At 41.9% G+C, this 23445-nt stretch overlaps 1 protein-coding gene across 1 annotated transcript; it reads right to left on the minus strand.

Annotated features, from left to right (window-relative positions):
* Positions 1–1067: 1067 nt before the first annotated feature.
* On the minus strand, positions 1068–14833 carry nyap2a (neuronal tyrosine-phosphorylated phosphoinositide-3-kinase adaptor 2a). The gene is made up of 7 exons (XM_068705469.1): positions 14350–14833; positions 9022–9239; positions 8409–8719; positions 6481–7542; positions 3380–3499; positions 2384–2496; positions 1068–2184 (listed from the first exon to the last, which is right to left on the minus strand). Exons 2-7 carry the CDS (start codon positions 9222–9224, stop codon positions 2155–2157), a joined length of 1839 nt encoding a protein of 612 aa, XP_068561570.1. The 5' UTR covers positions 9225–9239; positions 14350–14833; the 3' UTR covers positions 1068–2154.
* Between the last annotated feature and the right edge of the window lie 8612 nt (positions 14834–23445).

The following is a 23445-nucleotide window of genomic DNA, read 5'->3' on the forward strand; positions in this document are numbered from 1 at the left end:
ATGACTCATTGATCACTTTCTACTTTTATGACTCATTGATCACTTTCTACCTTTATGACTCATTGATCACTTTCTACTTTTATGACTCATTGATCACTTTCTACCTTTATGACTCATTGATCACTTTCTACCTCTAACTTGTATTTGTATTTGTATTGTTTGCTGTTTCCAAACTGGGGGACATGAAATGCATCGTGTGCATCAGATTGTGGGTGTTATAGGAGAGCAGAAGATACACACATGTATCCTTGAAAGTCCTCTGAATGAGGACTCAGTCCTCGTAGAATCTAAAGGACATTGAACAGACAGTCAGACTGACGTTTGAAGACAGACAGACAGACTAAAGTTTATTTCTCACCCAGTATATATATATCTCACCAGTATCTTGTCAGTATACGTCACAATGATTTCATTGACATTTAAAATATGATCATGTGTATGAGAGGGTTTAATATTCACATAAGCTAATGTGACGGACTAGAAACAGATTTTAATCAGATCTTAAGCAGATATTAAGTCATCATGTTTCAGAGTTTTCACACTATTGTTTCAGTCTCGTATTTTGGAGGTATGATATGTAACCCTTCCGCATTAAAATGTCTGAAGAGGACTAGACCTATGTTGAGCTGTGAACTTATATCGTCCCAAGTGTTTCCAACAATTTTCAAACCAAGCGAAATCTGGGATTTTATTCAAGGTAACAGTGCGTTTCATTTGGTCAGCTGTGAGCGGTGTGAAATCACCTTTGACCCCTCCAGCTGTTCTAACATCTGGGGAAACACATCTGAGGGGGATGTGAAATGAAATGCAATTAACTATACACACTTAATTTAAAGTTGCTAGTCAACCCTGTGCATTAATGGCACATGAATTCATACAGCATGTCCGTAAAATAAAGTGAAAGATTACTGAGCTACAAAAGATAAAGTTAAAAAAGTGTTGAAGATACATTTTCATTGGGAATAATTGATATTTGTCAATGAAGACAACAACTCCCATGATCCAACACTACTTTAGACATCATCAAAGTCTGTCTTTTGTCATTGTTTTGATTGAGAGACCCCTATTGGCAGAAATTACATGATGTGCTTCTGAAGTTGGTGAAATTAGATATTTTATTCATCATAAACACTCAACAGGAACACATAAAGTTTCAGATTTCATGTCAATGTACATCATCATTATGACCCGAGAGAGTAAAGTTTGTCAGAGAATCAGAGTCAGCTGGTGGGTCGGCGCTACAGTTTAGAGGGGTTAGGTTAATGCGGGCTCAGTTTGGGTTAGGTGAGAATAGAGTTGTTATTAGTGTAAATAAATGTAAAATAATGGATAAAGTTTGAATGAGAGATATTAAAATGCTTCAGTTTAATGTTAGTATTAAGTAAGTTGTGTTAGTTTAATGATAGTATGAATGAAAGTTTGTTAGTATCAGTATTAAAGTATTACAACCCGTTCTCATTCCCATGGCGTCAAATCAAACCGACGCTTCGTCACACCCTTTAGATTCTGCATGTGACGCAGTAGGCTTCCTACTAACTACAATGTTAACATATTCGTGTCAATATAAGACACTCAGAACAAAATGCTTAGAGAGTGTGATGACGAAGACCCAAAAGAACCAAACAGGGTGTGAGTAGAGGTGAGTGGGTCAAACAAAACCCAGGACTTTCAACCAGGAGACCGGTGTCCTTGTCGCATTATGTTTAAGTTGCGTTAGTGATGTTTGTCTCGTGTTTTTTGGACTTGTGTGACATTGTTTTTGTTAGATTTAGTTTTCAGAGTTGTGTTTGAATTAACAACGTTAGCCACATATTTGCTGTGACCGTACTGGAGCGTCATAGATTGATGTGCTGGACTACTAGTGAGTTAGAAAGTGACGCCAGGCGTCTGACCAAGCCCCAGTATGGGAAGAGTTGGAATGAGAACGTGTTGAGTACTACTTCATTTTAAATATTGACAAATTCATTTAAATGTCAGCTTTTAGAATTCATGTTGAGACATAATAAAACATTAAATTCATCACCAAATATTTGACACACAAATGAAATCATGAAATGTTCCTGAAACAAAGAAAAGACTTGTTCACTAGTTTACATGTTTACAGTTCAGATGTCAGCCAGCTGATGCATCAAAGCTTCAGTTTGTAAAATGTTTTTACGGTTTGTCGTTCAGTGACGTTGAATCCTGTGTGGAATATAAAGTCTCCAATTATTTTTCTATATATAAAAAATGAAAAAATTAAACTGCTGTTTGTCACCTGATTTACAAAATGGATCTAAAGGAACAGACAAGTAACACAGACACATTGACAGGTAGATTGGTACTAGACAGACAGACAGGTGAACACACAGGTAGACAGACAGGTATTTTGCAGATGTCGTACCTGGCTAAGGGCGGGATGATGCAGCTCATACAGGTGACGATGTGGCGTCACACCCGGTGAAGGAACTCCTGAAGTTGATGCTGAACGGCCAAGTTTACACACCAACTTTGATTCTGCAAATTAGATTGTTTGTACATCAATCCAAAAAAAACAGATTACGGAAGAAACTTCACTTTGTTATTCATCTAATGGTCACCTGACAGTGTTAGCACAACAATCACTGCAATATGTTAGGAGACAATGACACAAAAGGGCAGCAGAATCAAGCTATTCCTCAGTCTGATGATCAGCTTCTGAGTCCAAACTGAAAATCACATTTAAACCTGACCTCCTGTAATCATCTTTACATTTAAACCTGACCTCCTGTAATCATCTTTACATTTAAACCTGACCTCTTGTAATCATCTCTACATTTAAACCTGACCTCTTGTAATCATCTCTACATTTAAACCTGACCTCTTGTTATCATCTTTACATTTAAACCTGACCTCCTGTAATCATCTCTACATTTAAACCTGACCTCTTGTAATCATCTCTACATTTAAACCTGAGCTCCTGTAATCATCTCTACATTTAAACCTGACCTGTAATCATCTTAACATTTAAACCTGACCTCTTGTTATCATCTTAACATTTAAACCTGACCTCTTGTTATCATCTTAACATTTAAACCTGACCTCTTGTAATTATCTCTACATTTAAACCTGACCTCTTGTTATCATCTCTACATTGAAACCTGACCTATTGTTATCATCTCTATATTTACACCTGACCTCCTGTAATCATCTCTACATTTAAACCTGACCTCCTGTAATCATCTCTACATTCAAACCTGACCTCCTGTAATCATCTCTACATTTAAACCTGACCTCCTGTAATCATCTCTACATTTAAACCTGACCTCCTGTAATCATCTCTACATTTAAACCTGACCCCTGTAATCATATCTACATTTAAACCTGACCTCTTGTAATCATATCTACATTTAAACCTGACCTCCTCCTCCAGACAGCATCATGGTGGGGCTGACAGATGACCTCCCCATCCTGCTTGAAACTGGACTGGACTGTCCGTCTCTGTCTTTACTGCCATGTCTTGGCAGAGACCTGGAGTCGCCTACAGAGACACAGCAAGATAAAGACAGAAGAGAGAGACATGATGAGAGACTTAAACTATATTTTTTTTCCTATAAACTATAATTTATTTGTCCAAGATGAGATAGAATCAATCTGTAAGACAAAGAAGCCCAAACAGAGACAGAGAACCAGCAGTTAGATGGTCATTCTCTCAAAATGTGAAATCTATGTCTGTACTACAATTAAGACATTGTAATATGTGACGTATCAGTAAAACAGTATTGAATACCTTAGAATTCATATTCAGAAAATCTTAATGAACGACAGGAAAATAATTTCAAGACACAAACACAAAATAAATTCAATATGTGGCTTTCAAGGGATTTGTCCAAAGAGACATAAATAACACTTTTATTTGGGTAAAATAAATGTTATTATTTAACAAAGCAGGTTTGAGAGGTGAAGGTTGTAGAGATACTTGACTCCATGGATGTGAACTATAACTTCAAATTAAAATAGTTAAGAGAGTATTTTGAAATGACACTCTGAAAGACAAGAGTTATGTGAATTGGTTCCTACCTTCTTTGATAATGGAATACATATTAAAAGCCACCAAAGTAAGAACATATTTTGAATTATTTTCACAACAATAGGAAAATTAGTTATCTAATATCTGTCTGGAAAAAATGGCTTCTCCCACATAATTTTTTTCTAATACCCAACAAATGAAAAAAAAAAAAAAGAATTACATTACACAGTTGTAATATTTATCACACTGACTTTGTGTTTCTAGAAAACAAAAGTTGATTCTGTAATAGTGAAGAAGAAACAACTAAAGCTCTACTTCATGAATGGTAGGATTCACGTTAGGATCCTGAAAGAACGTTGAGAACTGTTTAGACACTTAAACCAATCATTCCATTTAGTGGAAGTCAAGAATGTAATATTATATTATGGTAACACAAAACAGAAAATTCAGCGGACTGTCAACTATATTGAAAATATAAATTTTAGTGGGGAAATTTCACAACTCTGCCATGTCTCTCCATCATAGTTCTTACTCCAATAGTGACAGGAGAGCTTCTTCAAAGGGACATCGTGACATCTTTCATGGTTCAACCTTCATATCACGACATCATTTTGGAATTAAAAAATAGATTCTAGGCATCAGTTTGCAAACAGCTGGCTTTACCTAACAAGTTTACCTGAATACTCAACAGTAGAAACACACAGAGAGAGAGTCAAGGCTTCACATCTGTACGGATGGTATTTCATGAATCCTCACATGTCAAATCTAAAGTCATGGTTGGTACATTTCATTCCTCTTCAGGTTTTGATTTATTATAAAACAAACTTGCAGGCTGTTAAAATAACGTGTGATTCATTTTTGTGAATATTTCAATCCAATTATTTTTTTTAGCATTAAAACAATGTTACCTGACTGCTGCAGTGTATTTCATGGGAACAAATTCATTGCCTCATTTATTGAATGAAACCATCTTCAGTCAGACGGCTGACTGAAGATGGTCACCATGGCAACACAGCGTCGACGGAGACCAAATGAAATGATGGTAATCTTCCTGCTCAGAGCTGCAGAGCATCGTTCTCTGTTTGTTCTGACAGCTTTGATGAAATGATTTTCTCCAGACTGTCTGGAAACTCTGAGACGATGAAGACGAGTGACAGAGATGAAGGACAACAGAGACTCAAACAAGAAAGCGTTTAGAAACAGTCACTATATATATATATATATATATATATATATATATATATATATATATATATATATATATATATATATAAATACACAACTGTCATTCATCTTTTCAATCCTCAGTTTTATGACTTTCTCTCCAAGCTGAAATCTCTCTGCTCATTGGTTCAGTAGACTCACACCTGCTCAGGTAGACTCAGGTTTGTTTGTTTCATTCTTTTTTGCTGCTTTTATTTATTGTTATTCTACAATTTACGGTCAGTTTTAAATGGTGGTTTATTTGCACTTGGCTCAAGAGGGGATGGACGCTCACAATGTCAAGTGGAAAAACAACAATAAACCCAAAAACCCTTTGGAAATGAAAGTGGATTACACAATTCTAAGTGGTTCTGATGGCCTATTCGCCCAATGCAATATTATTGGCTTTTTGCCAAATACTGTTGTCATCATTTGCCTGTTGTTAGAAGTTAGTACTTTAGTAAGACAATAGGACAGATGCAGCCACCTCGAATTTCCCCTCCCTCACCGATCTATGGAGGATCCCTACTAGGACCTTGCCTGGTCATTGACTGAAAGGTGATCTGCCTTTTTTGGTAGCATCTCTCCAATCATTGGGCGTGTACCAGAGTATTTGCACATGGCACAACACCTGCCCTCATATAGTGTTTAGGGTGCGGTACCTATGTTGATAATAAACAATCATCCATCCAGTCATCTAGTTAGATGTGCCTGGAAAATATCTAAAAGAAGTCGACCAGGAGGCATCCTGATCATATGTTGAACCACCTCAGATGGCCCCTTTCGACCTGAAGGATCAGCGCCTCTACTCTGAGCTCCTTCTGGATATCTGAGCTCCTCACGCTATATAGTATGAGGCTGAGTCCGGAATCCCTATGACAGAAGATCATTTCAGACGCTTGTATCCAAGATCTCATTCTTTTGGTCACTGCCCAAAGCTCATGACCATAGCTGAGGGTCTGAATGAAGATGGACTGGTAAATCAAGAGCTTTGCCTTCCAGCTCAGCTCCTTCTTCACCACGACGGTCTGGTCCAACGCCTTTGTCACTGCTGACACTGAACCGAACCGCCTGTCCATCTCACGCTCAATTTGGCCCTCACTGGGGATCAAGAGCCAAAGATACTTAAACACCCTGCCTTGGAGCAGTGACTCACTACCAAACTGGAGGGTGCAATCCACTGCTTTACCACCTGTCTACTAGATGTAAAACTGATATAAAACTGATTCTATACTGTTGTAGTTCTGGAGTAGTCATAGTGTAGTACTGTTAAAGAACTGAATATTTACCTTCACTCCCTCTGCTCTTCCTGCCTCCTGTCACTTTCTTCATTGCCTGTCTACCTGAGGTAAACAGGTTGTTGAGTTCATCCAATGGGCTTGTGGGCGTCTGTGACCTCATCGACACGTTCTGCATGGAGCCATGGGTGGAGGAGGAGTTACTCAGTTTAGCCCCGGCCTCCCCGGCCCTGTGTGAGGATGAGGAAGAGGAAGAGGAAGAGCGAGGCATACTTCCTCCTGCCATCAAAGCGTCATAGGGTGGAGGTCTCTTCAGGCTCAGGGGAGTCAGAGAGCGACCCATGCTGACCGGAGAAGGACATGCTGATTGGCTGCGGGGGTAACCATGCCCACTGTGGGCGGAGCCAGAGGACTTGTAGAGGTTGGAGTGGAGAGGTGGAGCTGATGAGCGGCCGGAGGAGGTGATGGTGTGTGTGGACGCCAGGTCCCGGTCCCGGTCCCGGTCCCGGTCTCGGTCTCGGTCCCGCTCTTTGCAATGGTGGGTGGAGCTCTGAGGATATTCGACACCACCCGATTTGCTGTAGGAGGCATTTTCCATCATGGGCAGCCGTGTGACCTCTAAAGGGGTGAGGGGGGACTCGTCAGAATTCGGGGAGCACTGAGCAGGGAGGGGGGGGAAGACGAGCAGCGGTGGGCGGTGAGTCAGGAGGTTGGGGAAAGGCGGAGGGATGTCGCAGAGAGAGCCACGGGACGTCCAGGCTTCAGGATCTATGATGGTGGAGTGAGCGTCCTGCAGGAAGTCCTCCAACATTGGATACTTCATCTCCTCGTACACCGACTCGCTCTGCTCGTCCTCCACATCTTCTTGACCTTTTAGCTCTCGCATGATGTTTCCCACCATCTCAATGTAGACGGGCTCCTCGTCGTCCGTGTCCCTCGATGCCGGACTCTGACTCTGGGATGAAGATTTATCCCATCGCAAGGAAGACTTCTTGTTGCCATGGTTATGGATGTAAGATTCATCAAAGGAGGTGCTGAGCTGAGTGTTTGGGTTCCTTTTAGGTTTGGGTGGAGGCATCTTCCTGTAGTCTTCACTGTAGAGATGGCATCGAGCTGCAGACAAACAGACAGACAGCGATGTTAGAATCTGAAGCTTCATCACTTCTGAAAGAAAAACTCTTAAACATCGGACATGTGTCATGTTTAACCAACAATTTAACCAACAGATGTCATGTTTAACCAACAGTTTAACCAACAGATGTCATGTTTAACCAACAGGTGTCATGTTTAACCAACAGATGTCATGTTTAACTAACAGGTGTCATGTTTAACCAACAGTTTAACCAACAGATGTCATGTTTAACCAACAGGTGTCATGTTTAACTAACAGGTGTCATGTTTAACCAACAGTTTAACCAACAGATGTCATGTTTAACCAACAGGTGTCATGTTTAACTAACAGGTGTCATGTTTAACCAACAGTTTAACCAACAGGTGTCATGTTTAACCAACAGATGTCATGTTTAACTAACAGGTGTCATGTTTAACCAACAGTTTAACCAACAGGTGTCATGTTTAACCAACAGGTGTCATGTTTAACTAACAGGTGTCATGTTTAACCAACAGTTTAACCAACAGGTGTCATGTTTAACCAACAGATGTCATGTTTAACTAACAGGTGTCATGTTTAACTAACAGGTGTCATGTTTAACCAACAGTTTAACCAACAGGTGTCATGTTTAACTAACAGGTGTCATGTTTAACTAACAGGTGTCATGTTTAACCAACAGTTTAACCAACAGGTGTCATGTTTAACCAACAGATGTCATGTTTAACTAACAGGTGTCATGTTTAACCAACAGTTTAACCAACAGATGTCATGTTTAACCAACAGGTGTCATGTTTAACCAACAGGTTTTGGGTTTAAACAGCAGGTGTCAGGTTTAACCAGTAGGTGTCATCAGGTGTTGGTTTCTCACCTTCAGCCTGCTCCGAAGTCTCTTTGGTCTCTTGAGTGTCTGTCTTGGTGACTCCGGAGCCTCCATTCACCGTCTCAGAACTGCTGCTCAGTTTGGTGTTGGGGTCTCTCTTGGGTTTGGGCGGAGGTTGCTTACGGTTTGGATTGGAGTCGTCTTCTCCACCCACCGAGTGGAGGGACTGGGATCGGACAGTGAAGCCCTGACTTGGTGGCGGCAGACGGTCCTGTGGTGCCGGCATTGTCATGAAACCCATCCTGAAATGTTTTCCAGAGTATGCCCCGTCTGTTGCCATGGCTACATCTTCACCAATCCTGGATGGACCGGTGGAGAGACAAAGTTGCAGATCATCAACCAATAACACAACACCCGAGTGTCACGAACAAAAACTAATGTGATTAACTATTCACCGCCAACTGTGGTTTGCTACATTTCCATTGCAGGGTATATTATGGTGAATGCTGATTCAGCACACTATCGAGATCCACATTTTTAATTCAACGTCTTCAACTTCAATTTTGTTGATCTCTTTAACAGTTTTTGAACTCTTCTGCATACAACATCTACGTTCAGCAGTGGTCACGTTTTTAAGCTTTTATTTGTTTGTGTTTTCTACCTCTTGATGGCCTCTTCCTGTCGTCTCTTCTTCTGGTGTTTTTCCTGCAGGTAGGTCCAGTTATTCTGGTTGCGGATGCGGTCGCTCTCTCTGGCAATATCGGAGGCGTTTTGGATCACCAGACCGTCGTACGTTCGAAGGCCGCTGTCCTCCACGTATTGAAAAAACCTCCTGAAGGAAGACGCCTCCTCCTGAGATGTCATGACTCTCCAAAAGACCTGAGGAGGATCAGAAAGGACCATATCTCTGTAGATAACACTGATTACAGTCTGTCTCTTATATTCATCCCAGTGAGTCAACAGGACTCCTTTCTATAAAACTGAGGAGCACATCAGTCCTTCTCTTCTCTTCTGAGTAAACCACAGTAAGCCAAAAGAAATCAAACCGCAGCACACACCAGGATAGACGTTTCACTTTAGAACAATCTGCTTCATCAGATTCAGGGCTTGATTTCCTGCAGGTGTTATTAGCAAAGAATCAAACAGTTATATACATTGAAAGCTGACTGTAGAATGTATGATGGAATGAAATGTAAGTTAAATTAAAAGGACAATGGAATCACAATTACAATGTAACTCTTTGACCGTAGACAATAGAGATGATGTTGTTAACCATTCCAGAGGTAGAATGAAGTCAACTCTGCTGTCTTTAGTCTGAGCAATGAGAAAAATAGTCTGTGATGGGGAACATGTCATTTGTTTGTGCATTATCACCGGCCTGTTATGTAAACAGGTTATGAATATGGACGTTTTCTGATTATTATTTGTATTTCCCTCATATGTATTAAACTGGGCAGTGGGGAATTAATGTAACTGGAGCATGGAGACTGCAGAAAGAGGAAGCAGTCGGCGTTTAGTGGGCTCAGAAAGCAGGATTTACAGGTGACTGTAGAACAAATGTCACAGCCAGGCCGTGTGTGTGTGTGTGTGTGTGTGTGTGTGTGTGTGTCTCTGACTCTGACTCTGTCTCTGTCTCTGACTCTGACTCTGTCTCTGTCTCTGACTCTGACTCTGACTCTGTCTCTGACTCTGACTCTGACCTGGTCTCCTTCTGATTACATTCATTCACCTCACCTGCCCAGTCAACCCAGCTGCTTTCCATCCACTCATCACTCAACAGCATATCCACCCCGGTTCCACACCCACTCTTTGCCAGATCATTGTACAGCCTCAGTGGTGTTTTGTTTGCTCTGTTTAGTTATTATTTTGAGTTATCCAACTGTTTTCCCTTGTACTTAACTTGTTTTCCTGTGCCTACAGTTTGGATCATCCTCCCGGTTGCCCGAGTCTGCCTGTCCAGCCCGGTTCCCACCCTCACCCTCTTGTTCCAGAACAATTTTCCCACTCGGTATCCCCTGGTTACGTCTGCTTTTGGGTCTGCCACCACACGCCGTGACAACAGGACATTGACCATACTTTGTAGACTATATGTTGTGAAACTTCCCGGGCCACTGGCAAATGGACTGTACCACTCAAAGCTCTCTAACACTACATGTCATCATTCTCACATTCATACACTGATGACAGGTCCTACCATGCAAGGTGTCACCTGCCCATCAGGACTAACTTACATCCACACCCATTCACAACCCAGACTTGGGGTTAAGTGTCTTGCACACATGGACTAGAGGAGCCGTGGATCAGACCTGCTCCACCGCTGAGCCACAGTTGCCCTACTGCAAGACAAGACCTGCCATCTATACGGACTGTGGTGAGATTGCGTGGGTTCTACAGAGTTCTACTACTTATTACTGATATTATTTGTGGTCTTAATTGGGGACTTATTCATCATGTTTGCTGTATGTTGTCCATGTCGAACATGGTTGATTTTGATTTACATTAATATATGGTGGTATACGCAACAGTGTCTTTAATTTGTGAACAGTTTCTCATTCATTTTCGTAGTTTTCAGCAAGTGTACGCGGTCAGCAGTGTGGGATCAGATCCACCTGTTGTCTCAGATTTAGAGTATGCTCTTCCTTTTCCTCTCAGGTTTTTAAGTTGGGTAGCTGTTACACACTTTGCAACATATCTACAGCTCTATTCCAAGGTGTTGTTATAAAAGAGGTGAATATGAAGGACTATCAGATTGTTTAAAGCATGTTGTATCTTTTATTTTCAGGTTTTTACAGTCAGGTGTTCTATTGATGTAGTAATAAATTAATGTTTTCACTATGGCTTCACCAGTGCTCTCTCTCTCTCTGTCTCTCACTCTCACTCTCTGCCTCTCTCTCTCCATGTCTCTCTCTCTCTCCCCCTCCCCATGTCTCTCCATTGTTCCCCTCCCCCATCTTTCAGTCTCTCATCCTTCTAAAAATGGAACAGGGACTCAGCTGGTGGTAACCTAGCAACAGCAGCATCTCTCAGAGGAGCATGATGTAATGCTTCCTGTCCTCGGGTGAGGAAGAGGAAAAGAGAATTAAAAGAGGAGAGGGGGAGATAAGGAAAGAAGGACCCAGGAGTAGGGGAAGGGGCAGAGGGGGATCCAGTTTAGACCAGCAAAAGAAGTCCAGCGGCCCAGTCTGTAGCTCCTCCAGCAGGTGAGGTGTTAACATGATCTCAGAGTGGAGGCCGAGCAGATCCAAGCGTTCCAGTTCAGTTTATTGGATCTTAAAACGGTTATGTTGGTGTTTCCATTAGTAAAGTGTGGATGGTACCAGCCGAAGCACGTCGTTTTTCCGTCACCCCTTTGTTGAGGTAGCCAGCGTACTGAGTTAGGACTATAAAGGCAGAGCTACAAACACTGCAGTCTGTTGATTGGTGAACAGAATCGTCAGTCTTGCGCAACAAAGGACTCAATTGAAAGACCCACTTTTTTAAATACCCAATTGATTGCAATGGAGACTCCCGTTGAAGTGGCTCTTTTTTTCAGAAATGTCGCAACACTGTTCCGTGAACAATCATTTTAAACTTTCAAAAACATATTAAGGGAGAATCCATACAGTAAGTGGAGTGACAACTAAAATAAAAAAAGTAAATAAAGCTGCAAGTAGCTATTATTGAAACTCTTTTTCGCTCAACAGAATGAAGCAGCTCAATTTGCATAATTAAAGCTGAGCAAAGTAACAGTTGGTTTGTCGATGTTTGGACAAAGTCTCATTGATTTATGGTCAAATTTGCACCAAGCCCAATGCACATGTTTACAACAGTGACGCAACTTATTGAGCAATTTGGCAGCAAGACATTTGTTTGCTAAAGTCGGCAATGGTGTACCATAATGCATCTGAAGGTTTAAGAGAGGAACTGGCTGCTCATCCATTAATAACATCCCAGAATTTCTTGTATTTTCTAGACTTTTTGAGGGGGTTTAATAAGAATCTGCACAGGAATAAATCATTGTGTCATCTGCATAAAGATGGAAGTTAAACAATTGCCTTACAATGAAGAGGTAATATTGTTTGTATAAATAAAAAATACGACTGGTCCAAGGACAGAACCCTGGAGACTGAATGTTATCAGAGATCATTTTAAAACCACTGGCAGCTATATGATCAGAACCAGGGAAGAACTGCATCAACTGCATCAAATGCCTTGGGAAACCATTAAAAAGATCAGCAGTGTTTTTGTTAAAGCTGAGACTATAGTGTTGATACCTAATGAGGTAGCAGAAATAGTGCCATGCTTAGGCTTAAAGCCAGACTGAACTGTAGATTGGAATAAGTGCATGAAAATAATTTCAACTGTTCATTAACAAGGGATTCAGGTATTTTCGCAAAGATACGATCCTTTCGATATTGGACAATAATCATACTTAATTTGCTCTTTGTCGGTTCTTCTTTTATCCTTTGTTTGCTCATGGAGTTAAGTTTGCTGGTACCTGCTTGTTACCTGCCTGCTTTTTGGAGTCTCGATTTGAAAGATATTCTTTCATTAAATGATTCAACAGTCTCTGTCTGGTCCTGGTCCATTTGGTCCATTTGGTCCATTTGGTCCTTCCCATGCTGCCTTCTCCAGCAGCTGTGACAGCATGAACCCAACAATACTAAACCCAGCAGAAGGATTTGATGATGTGACTTATAACCTCAGGTGCCTCTAATATAACTGGAGATAACCTTCAGGTGTGAGGAAAGGGAGTTATTAGCAGGAGGAGTCCTTTGCTACCAGGATAAGCAGAGGACTTTGTAAACACAGCTACCCTCCGGCATGGAAGCAACCAGCCTCCAATCCGGTCCATTCGCCTTGGGTACCTAAGTCTGCAGCCCCCATGTCCTGAACCTACCCCAGTTCCTGTATCGGGGGTCCCAGTGGACACCAAGCCAATCCCTGTGTCAGATGTCTCAGTCGACACTAGACCAGTTCTTGTGTCGGGGGTCCCAGTCGATACCAGGTCAGTTCCTGTGTCGGGGGTCTCAGTCGACACTAGGGCAGTTCTTGTGTCAGTTGTCTCAGTCGACACTAGGCCAGTTCCTGTGTCGGGGGTCCCAGTCGATACCAGGTCAGTTCCTGTGTTGGGGGTCCCAGTCGATACCAGGTCAGTTCCTGTGTCGGGGGTCTCAGTCGACACTAGGCCTGTTATTGTGTCAGTTGTCTCAGTCGACACTAGGCCAGTTCCTGTGTCGGGGGTCCCAGTCGATACCAGGTCAGTTCCTGTGTCGGGGGTCTCAGTAGACACTAGGCCAGTTCTTGTGTCAGGGGTCTCAGTAGACACTAGGTCAGTTTATTTAGGCTTGAAGTCTACTGAGCAGTTTAAGCTTTTAATATGTTACGTTATTAAGTTCTCTTATCTTATTATGCAAGAAAGTAACAATTTTGATTACCAATATGTGCTCATATTATACAAATAATGTCTGTTTTGAAATGTTCTGCATTGTTTTCAGAGACATGGGATGCTTGAGCATACTTCACTGTGAACAGTCAGCCGGTAAAATCATACTTGTTCTTTAATGTACTATGCAGTACTTTCTGAGTGAGTATGCAGTATTCAGTAGCTACTGTATGTTAGTATGCAATTTTGAACACAGGCTGTGTCTCTGGCCGCAGAACAGCTGATGGAGGTCGAGGTACATTCACCATCGTTTATCATTGCTATTTACGAGCTGATGGACAAGTCTTTCAAAATAAGAGTTTTTAATTTGTAACTTGGTTCTGAGGTCTGATCAAAGATGGCGGCTGTGTAGAAATGAGATGCTGCTGTTTGGGATTTCACGCTTTGAAACACAAACAGGGTGTGAAGGAGCCAGATGTGAACAGACTTCATTGATGCTGTTTACAAGAAACACTGACGACGAGTAGGTTGACATTCTTCACCAGTAGAGAAAATACATGAAACCACAAATAAAAGCAAAAGAAGAAACATGAGACTGAATGAAGGAGGTGAGAGAAGGCTTACCGGAGGATCAGTGAAGACTCAAACTCCCCCCATTCCTTCTTCCCTGTCTCCTACACCGTGTCCTTCAATGTCTTCTTCACTTGTCTTCTTTACTGTCTCCTTCTTTCTCACCTTCAGTGTCTCCTTCTTTCTCTCCCTTCAGTCCTTGTGCAGAAACAAAGATGGAGTGATGAAGATCTCTGCAGTTCAACGATGACTCGCTGTGATTCCTTTTCACATAAACGTTAATCCACATCCACCCTTCAACGCCTCCTTCCTCCCTTCCTTCCTCCCTTCCTTCGTCTCTTCCTTCCCTCCGTCCTCCCGTCATATATTCTCACAGCTGTAAGAATCACGGCTCACACTCACACACCCTTCAGCTGAACACACACACACACACACGCACACACACACACACACAAACACACATCCCCGTCGACAGTCGCCACAAGAAATGAGAGGCTGAAACCACGGCAACCTGACAGCATCCTAACCCTGCTGACTCCTCCCACTGCTGCTGAGAGAGAGAGAGAGACAGACAGACAGACAAACAGAGGGAGAGAGGGAGAGACAGACAGAGAGAGAGAGAGAAAGAGAGACAGAGAGAGGGAGAGACAGACAGAGAGAGAGAAAGAGAGACAGAGAGAGAGAAAGAGAGACAGAGAGAGAGAGAGAGAGAGAGACAGAGAGAGAGAGAGAGAGAGAGACAGAGAGAGAGAGAGAGAGAGAGAAAGAGAGACAGAGAGAGAGAGAAAGAGAGGCAGAGAGAGATATACAGATATATGTATATCTGTATATCTGTATATATACAGACACCTCAGAATCAACTCTCTACCACGTTAAAGCTGTAATGATAAACACATTAATTATATCAACACACATGTTTGATGGCAATATCAATTATTAACTGTCTTTCTCTACACACACATATTTAACAACTATCTAAGTTCAGAATCCACTGCTTGTTTTCTTAAAAATTAAATATACTAAACAATAAATATAATTAAACTAAAAGAACAACAACAAAAAGACAAAGATTTCTAAATCTATCAAAAATTTACTCTAAATAAGCAAACCTGTGTTCCCTGATGCCGGTCTGGCTCCATTTATTCTTATGTTGACTCTCATTGTGGTGGGACCAGCAGGATGGGCCACAGCAGATGAGATACAGAGAATCAGGTCAGACCTTCAAAGAATCCAGAATCCACTGACTTTTCTACCAAACATGTGCTGCTCTTGCGTATCTGCTCTATAGTGTCCTTGTTGCTCATCTTCTTCAGGGTCTCCACAGCGACGCTCGCAACTCTCCGTCATCCTGCTCAATGTGTCCCGTCCGGGATGGAGGAACTGGTCTGGCGCCGTCCAACACAGCCACAGAGAGGAAACCACTTGAGGTTTTCAAAGTCGTCTTTGTGAAGCTCCTCCAGAGTCTCGAGGAGCAGCAGTGGAACCAGCATCTGTGATGACTGAGCAGATTCAACGTCACTGGAATGAGTTCACAATACTCTTATTGGCTTTTGTTGCCAAACGTTAAGATCAATAGCACTCTCATATCCGTCCTCCTAAGACCCGGTTATTCATATTTGAAACAAAAACTGGTGAGGGAGGTGGAGGGGTTACAACTAGATATAGTTGATACCTCATCTCCACACATCGCACTGGTTCTTGAACCAAACTCGCAGTTCTTAGTACCTGGCCTTCTTGGAGTCTCTGGGTGGCGTCTTGGAAAGGGCGCCGACTGGACGGACCAGCAGTACCCTCCACAGTACTCCTCGGGGTACACAGCCGTAAGTCTTCTTCAAGTCCTCAAAATCCATGCAGACTGAATGGGCAAACCCTTCCCCCTCCAACAGACCTGCAAGGGTAAATATCTGGTCCACTCTTCTACGGCAAGGACAAAATCCACATTGCTCCTTGTGAATCTCAGGTTTGACAATCGGTCGGAGCCTGGTGAACTTGGATTCGACCAGCCGCAGTTCTGGTTGTTTTACTGATAAAGCCATAATTACCAACTTCAGCACAGCACTAACAGAACTCGGCGGTCCGTGAACATACACAACACGTTATAACAATACAGTAAACTTACAACAAAACAAGGTAATAACCACACTCTGACCTAACTGTATCTCTGCCCAGACACAAGCCTCTAAGCCTCTTACTCTGAGAAGACTTTGTAGCGGTCAATGTTGTTTTTCAAGTTTCTTGGTTAAAACTTGGATCCGGAGCTTCCAGCTGTGAGGCGATTAACCTCTGTGTGGCAGAGAGGCTTCCTCGGAAGTTATGGGAATTCTTCTTCAGGATCCCAAAAAAACAGACAGTCTATTGTTCTTCCAGCGAAGTTAAGACTATCACCCAATGTTTTCTAAAAAGCATTCGATACAAATCGAATCGCGTGGGACGGCACAGAGTTGGAGGTGACGCTGTTTTTTTGACGCTGAACCGGAGGGCGGATATATAAAGGCTGCTGCTGTCTGCTCTGCTGCTCCTGATAGGAAACATCCTCACTGAGCTGTAACTTTGATCCTCCTTCACAAGACAAGCATGTAAAAATCAGCTGTTGTGGTTCAGTTCAGAGGGAGAGAAAACAGTGGACAGAACCCGGGGTTCAATCCCACCAACGGGTGGAGAGTCTGATTCTCTGAAAGAGAAATGATCGAAGTAACCACTGAGCTAAACCAGTGCATCTGTGTCAACAGGAAGTAGACTTTATAAAGGCTGCTGCTGTCTGCTGCATCATCATGATCACAGAGGAGACTCTGCAGCACTCTCATGTTCATGAAGACAGTTTCACAATAAAGCTGTTTCACTGGTTTAGCTCAGGGGTTACTTAGATAATTTGTTTATCAGAGAATCAGACTCTCCTCCCGTTCGCGGGATTGAACCCCGGGTGCTGTCCAGTGTTTTGTTCTGTTGTCACTAACATTTAATATTTCCTCTGCAGCTGTACTTAGCTGCTACCAACTGTTCTACTATGTCCAGCTTTGCTGTAGTCCCTGTTCAGTAGGAGACAGTAGAACCAGGTCATATATTTTGCCTCCTATCCCACATTGTAGAAGTCTGTAATAGAGCCCTTCATGCCAAATAGAGTTGGAAGCTTTCTTGATCAATCAATAAAACAAGAGAATATTTCACTATTTTTAGTTTGGTGTACATGTTTGTTAATTATAGTGTGAAGGGTATACACATGGTCGGTGGTGCGGTGTTTTGGGAGGAAGCCAATTTGATTTTTACTCAAGATGGAATGTTCGTCAAGTGAGTGAGTGTGTGTGTGTGTGTGTGTGTGTGTGTGTGTGTGTGTGTGAGAGAGAGAGAGAGAGAGAGAGAGAGAGAGAGAGAGAGAGAGAGAGAGAGAGAGAGAGAGAGAGAGAGAGAGAGAGAGAAATAAATATTAAATGTTAGCGACAACAAAACAAAACACTGGACAGCACCCGGGGTTCAATCCCACCAACAGGAGGAGAGTCTGATTCTCTGAAAGAGAAATGATCGAAGTAACCCCTGAGCTAAACCAGTGCAACAGCTTTATAGTGAAACTGTCTTCATGAACATGAGAGTGCTGCAGAGTCTCCTCTGTGATCATGATGATGCAGCAGACAGCAGCAGCCTTTATAAAGTCTACTTCCTGTTAACACAGACGCACTGGTTTAGCTCAGGGGTTACTTCGATCATTTCTCTTTCAGATAAACTGACTCTCCTCCTGTTGGTGGGATCGAACCCCGGGTGCTGTCCAGTGTTTTGTGAATCTGAGGTGAAATGATTTTGTAACAATGCACCATTTCCTCTAAAATCTAATCTGAAATTAGACAAATTGTCTCATGAATGTGATTTGAAGTTAGCTCATGTATGTGATTTTGAAGGGATTAAATTTTGGTTGTTTTACTGATGAAGCCACAGTTACAAACTTCACTCGCGGTGACTGATCTATCACAACACTGTTTCAGCACGATGGAATACACAGTTATTTATGCACAGCACTAACTAGCTAGCTTTAACACATGAAGCATTACTTCACTTTTGTTGTCGCCTGCTTTTATAACAAAACTTGAGAAAACACTGGACAGCGCCCGAGGTTTGATCCCGAGGAGGGAGAGAACCACGTAATCTGAAAGATTTGAGGAGCGAAGTAACCCCTGAGCTAAACCAGTGCATCTGTGTCAACAGGAAGTAGACTTTATAAAGGCTGCTGCTGTCTGCTGCATCATCATGATCACAGAGGAGACTCTGCAGCACTCTCATGTTCATGAAGACAGTTTCACTATAAAGCTGTTGCACTGGTTTAGCTCAGTGGTTACTTCGATCTTTTGTCTATCAGAGAATCAGACTCTCCTCCCGTTGGTGGGATTGAACCCCGGGTTCTGTCCACTGTTTTCTCTCCCACTGAACCACAACAGCTGATTTTTACATGCTTGTCTTGTGAAGGAGGATCAAAGTTACAGCTCAGTGAGGATGTTTCCTATCAGGAGCAGCAGAGCAGACAGCAGCAGCCTTTATATATCCGCCCTCCGGTTCAGGGTCAAAAAAACCAGCGTCACCTCCAACTCTGTGCCATCCCACGCGATTCGATTTGCATTGAATGCTTTTTAGAAAACATTGGGTGATAGTCTTAACTTCGCTGGAAGAATAATAGACTGTCTGGTTTTTTTTTATCCTGAAGGAGAGAACGGATAAGTTCTATGCCCCGTTCTCTCGCTGTTAACGTCAACATTTTGCCGGTCGTAAGGAAGAAGAATTCCCTTAACTTCTGAGGAAGCCTCTCTGCCACACAGAGGTTAATTGCCTCGCAGCTCGAAGCTCCGGATCCAAGTTTTAACCAAGAAACTCGAAGAACAACATTGACCGCTACAAAGTCGTCTCAGAGTAAGAGGCTTGTGTCTGGGCAGAGATACAGTTAGGTCAGAGGGTGTTTATTACCTTGTTTTGTTCTAAGTTCACTATATTGTTATAACGTGTTGTGTATGTTCACAGACCACCGAGTTCTGTTAGTGCTGTGCTGAAGTTGGTAATTGTGGCTTAATCAGTAAAACAACCAGAACTGTGGCTGGTCGAATCCAAGTTCACCAGTCGAGTTTCTGTGTGGTAGAGTCACAGTTTCCCTATTTTACTGCGGCGGTGAGGATCTGCCTTGATTTGAGGCTTCTTTTGTTTTGTTTGGTTTCCTCTTCTTTTTATTTGTCCGGTTTAGCTAACTATCACAGACACGTGTGCGGTCTCCGGTCTCTATTGCCTCTTGCCATTTTGGAGTCTCGCGCCATGTTGTAGTCCCACGTGGCGTGGTCACGTTTTAGATTTACACACACAAGACCCAATAGGATCTTTGGCGTCCCCCAGAGGAAGCTCACTTCACTTCTTATACACAGTCTATGTTCATAAAGACAGTTTCACGTTACAAAGTTACACAAAGTCCCAGAAAGCTGCAGGTCTGCTGAGACCCTCAGCTCCTTTAGATCCAGACTGAAGACTTTTCTGTTTGCTGCCTTTAATTGAACCAGATTCAAGGATATTAATCAATTTCCTGCATTTCTGCATTTTACTACTGTATTTTATTTCTTCCACTTCTTTTCAATGTTTCAATGAATGTTCTTAATTGTTTTTAAATCTCCTTTTCTTTTGCATTATGTTTTGATGCTTTCAATGGTTTTATGTGAAGCACTTTCAATTGCCTTGTTGTTGAAATGTGCTCTACAAATAAACTTACCTAGAGAGAATGCAGCTTTAACACATGAAGCATTACTTCACTTTTGTTGTCGCCTGCTCTAAAAACAAAACTTGAGAAAACACTGGACAGCGCCCGAGGTTTGATCCCGAGGAGGGAGAGAACCACGTAATCTGAAAGATTTGAGGAGCGAAGTAACCCCTGAGCTAAACCAGTGCGTCTGTGTCAACAGGAAGTAGACTTTATAAAGGCTGCTGCTGTCTGCTGCATCATCATGATCACAGAGGAGACTCTGCAGCACTCTCATGTTCATGAAGACAGTTTCACTATAAAGCTGTTGCACTGGTTTAGCTCAGGGGTTACTTCGATCATTTCTCTTTCAGAGAATCAGACTCTCCTCCCGTTGGTGGGATTGAACCCCGGGTGCTGTCCAGTGTTTTGTTTTGTTGTCGCTAACATTTTAATATTTATTTCTCTCTCTCTCTCTCTCTCTCTCTCTCTCTCTCTCTCTCTCTCTCTCTCTCTCTCTCTCTCTCTCTCTCTCTCTCTCTCTCTCACACACACACACACACACACACACACACACACACACACACACACACACACACACACTCACTCACTTGACGAACATTCCATCTTGAGTAAAAATCAAATTGGCTTCCTCCCAAAACACCGCACCACCGACCATGTGTATACCCTTCACACTATAATTAACAAACATGTACACCAAACTAAAAATAGTGAAATATTCTCGTTTTATTGATTGATCAAGAAAGCTTCCAACTCTATTTGGCATGAAGGGCTCTATTACAGACTTCTACAATGTGGGATAGGAGGCAAAATATATGACCTGGTTCTACTGTCTCCTACTGAACAGGGACTACAGCAAAGCTGGACATAGTAGAACAGTTGGTAGCAGCTAAGTACAGCTGCAGAGGAAATATTAAATGTTAGTGACAACAGAACAAAACACTGGACAGCACCCGGGGTTCAATCCCACGAACGGGAGGAGAGTCTGATTCTCTGAAAGAGAAATGATCGAAGTAACCCCTGAGCTAAACCAGTGCAGCAGCTTAATTGTGAAACTGTCTTCATGAACATGAGAGTGCTGCAGAGTCTCCTCTGTGATCATGATGATGCAGCAGACAGCAGCAGCCTTTATAAAGTCTACTTCCTGTTGACACAGATGCACTGGTTTAGCTCAGGGGTTACTTCGCTCCTCAAATCTTTCAGATTACGTGGTTCTCTCCCTCCTCGGGATCAAACCTCGGGCGCTGTCCAGTGTTTTCTCTCTCTGTGGTTCTGTTAAAGACTCTCATGAACACCAGAGACACTGAGTGAAGCCGTCTCTTTTTGGTTCATCCTCCATAAACATTCTCCACCTCCAGTATTGTTTCTGCTCAATAGTTTAAAGTAGACTTAACAGTTCCTCTCTGGTTCCTATTGTTCTAGTCTGAAGAGGAACATGTGAGTCTGAAAGTTTTGTTTTAAAAACAGGCGACAACAAAAGTGAACTCAAAGCTGAAGTGTCTTAAAGCTGCTGTCGCCATCTTGGTTTTTGGTGGTCGCCATCTTGGTTTTTTGCAACCAGAAGTGACACTATAGTGAGCGGAGCTAAGAACAAGTGAACCCTTAATGAGACATATTTAGGACCAACATTTTTCAATTAACCTTCATGAAGTGAAAACACACTTTTAAAGGGTTAAAGCTGAAAAATAATAATAATAAATAACATTTTTAGTTTGGTGTACATGTTTGTTAATTAAAGTGTGAAGGGTATACACATGGTCGGTGGTGCGGTGTTTTGGGAGGAAGACAAGTAATGCTTGTGGTTGCTTTGTGTTGAAGTTGTTCCACATATCCCAGAATTGATTTTGATTAATGGCGTTCTCAATATCTTCAAGTTTCATGTGGGTATCATTTTGCTTTTTGTTCCTAATTGTACATTTATATGTGTTTAACATGTCATTGTACCTAATGCGTAAGGCTGGGTTGTTGGTCTTTTCTGATGCTCTTGCATTCTTGATCAAACCATTTGTCAGTGTTTTGCCTTTTAACAGGCTTCTGTTTTTGTTTAAAGGTAAGCCCGAGGGTCCCCCATTTGGACGCAGAGTACATAAAAACTTAGAAAGTTTTGTGTTAAAAGTAACTGGCAGAGAACCCACGAAGAACGAATATAATGATGTTATAGTTCTGCAGAAACCTCAGCGTCCTGGGAACAACATGAACTAGGTCACTTCTACATGAGACAAACACATCTCCCATCAGCCAAGCAAACAAATAACAAAATATCATAAATCATACTCGATATGACTGCGACAGACCGGAGAAAACAGCTGCTACACTCCGTTACCAACGTGCTACCTACAAACATGCAGCATGAAAAAGCACGTCCGCTTGACGGAGATCACGGACATAGTTTCCATTTCTCTCCCCGGTAAACCATCGCAGAGATATTCAGCTTCGAACACAAAAAGTCACACAGCTTTCATCAAATATTGTACTTACTTTTGGTCGAATCTCAGCGAAAAAATGAAATATCTCCGTACTTCCACTGCTTGGTATGTCCAGCTGCATGTGCTCCGTGTGAATCCGTTCGATTCGTGTCTCTCCGACACTCCTTGGCTTCTTGGGAGGGTTGGAAGCTCAGCAAATTAGATTTCAGATCTGCCATCAGATGGGACGTTTATCATTCCCATTGGCTAATAGTGCTGTCAATCATCTAGCTTTCAATTCCAGGCAATTCTATTGGCTCCTACGGTTCGAAGGAGGTCTCAATGGTGAAAATCGGAGAAAAGGGGGCTGAGATACAGCCCTGAACAGAGAGAGTGGGCTGAATCTGAAGCAGTATGTGACCATAAACTAAATAACTAAAAAGGGCATAGAAAGAGCTTAAAACACTCAAAAAAGGTCCAATCTTCTGTCTTTTGATTCATTGAACATCATGAGTGATACATAAAAGTGATATAGAGTGTTTTTGAATTTAAAAAATACTTTTTTATTCAAATATTGGAATATTTAATCAGTTTTTTAATTTTATATGCTCTATATTTTATAAATGTTTCACTGTATCTATGTATAACTGTGTATAGAGGGCCTTTATCAGTTGTTATAAGAGCTGGGAATATTTTAAATCTTGGATTTCCATAATTTCCAAAAACCAATATCCTGAAATTGCTGTTTTTCCAGAGCGAGCTTTTGAATTTTCCAAGTTGTGCTGTGTTCCATCCTTATCTTATGTTAACCTGTAACATGTATACTGATATTTCCATGACTTTTCACATCTCAAAAATATATTAAAAAAAAATATTTTTAAATTTTTTTTTTTTATTTAATTATACACTTAATTAGGTATTTCTTATCTTTATTCGAGCTGAGGCCTGCAAATAGGCCTCGTTTATAAGGTCAGCTTTAATAGCTGCCTTGTCAAATATCACATTGATTTCATCAATGGCCTCGTTTACACC

The sequence above is a fragment of the Cebidichthys violaceus genome, unplaced genomic scaffold (assembly GCF_023349555.1).
Source record: "Cebidichthys violaceus isolate CVI_PGR_0920_01 unplaced genomic scaffold, fCebVio1.0.p SCAF_1, whole genome shotgun sequence".
NCBI classification, from domain to species: Eukaryota; Metazoa; Chordata; class Actinopteri; order Perciformes; family Stichaeidae; genus Cebidichthys; species Cebidichthys violaceus.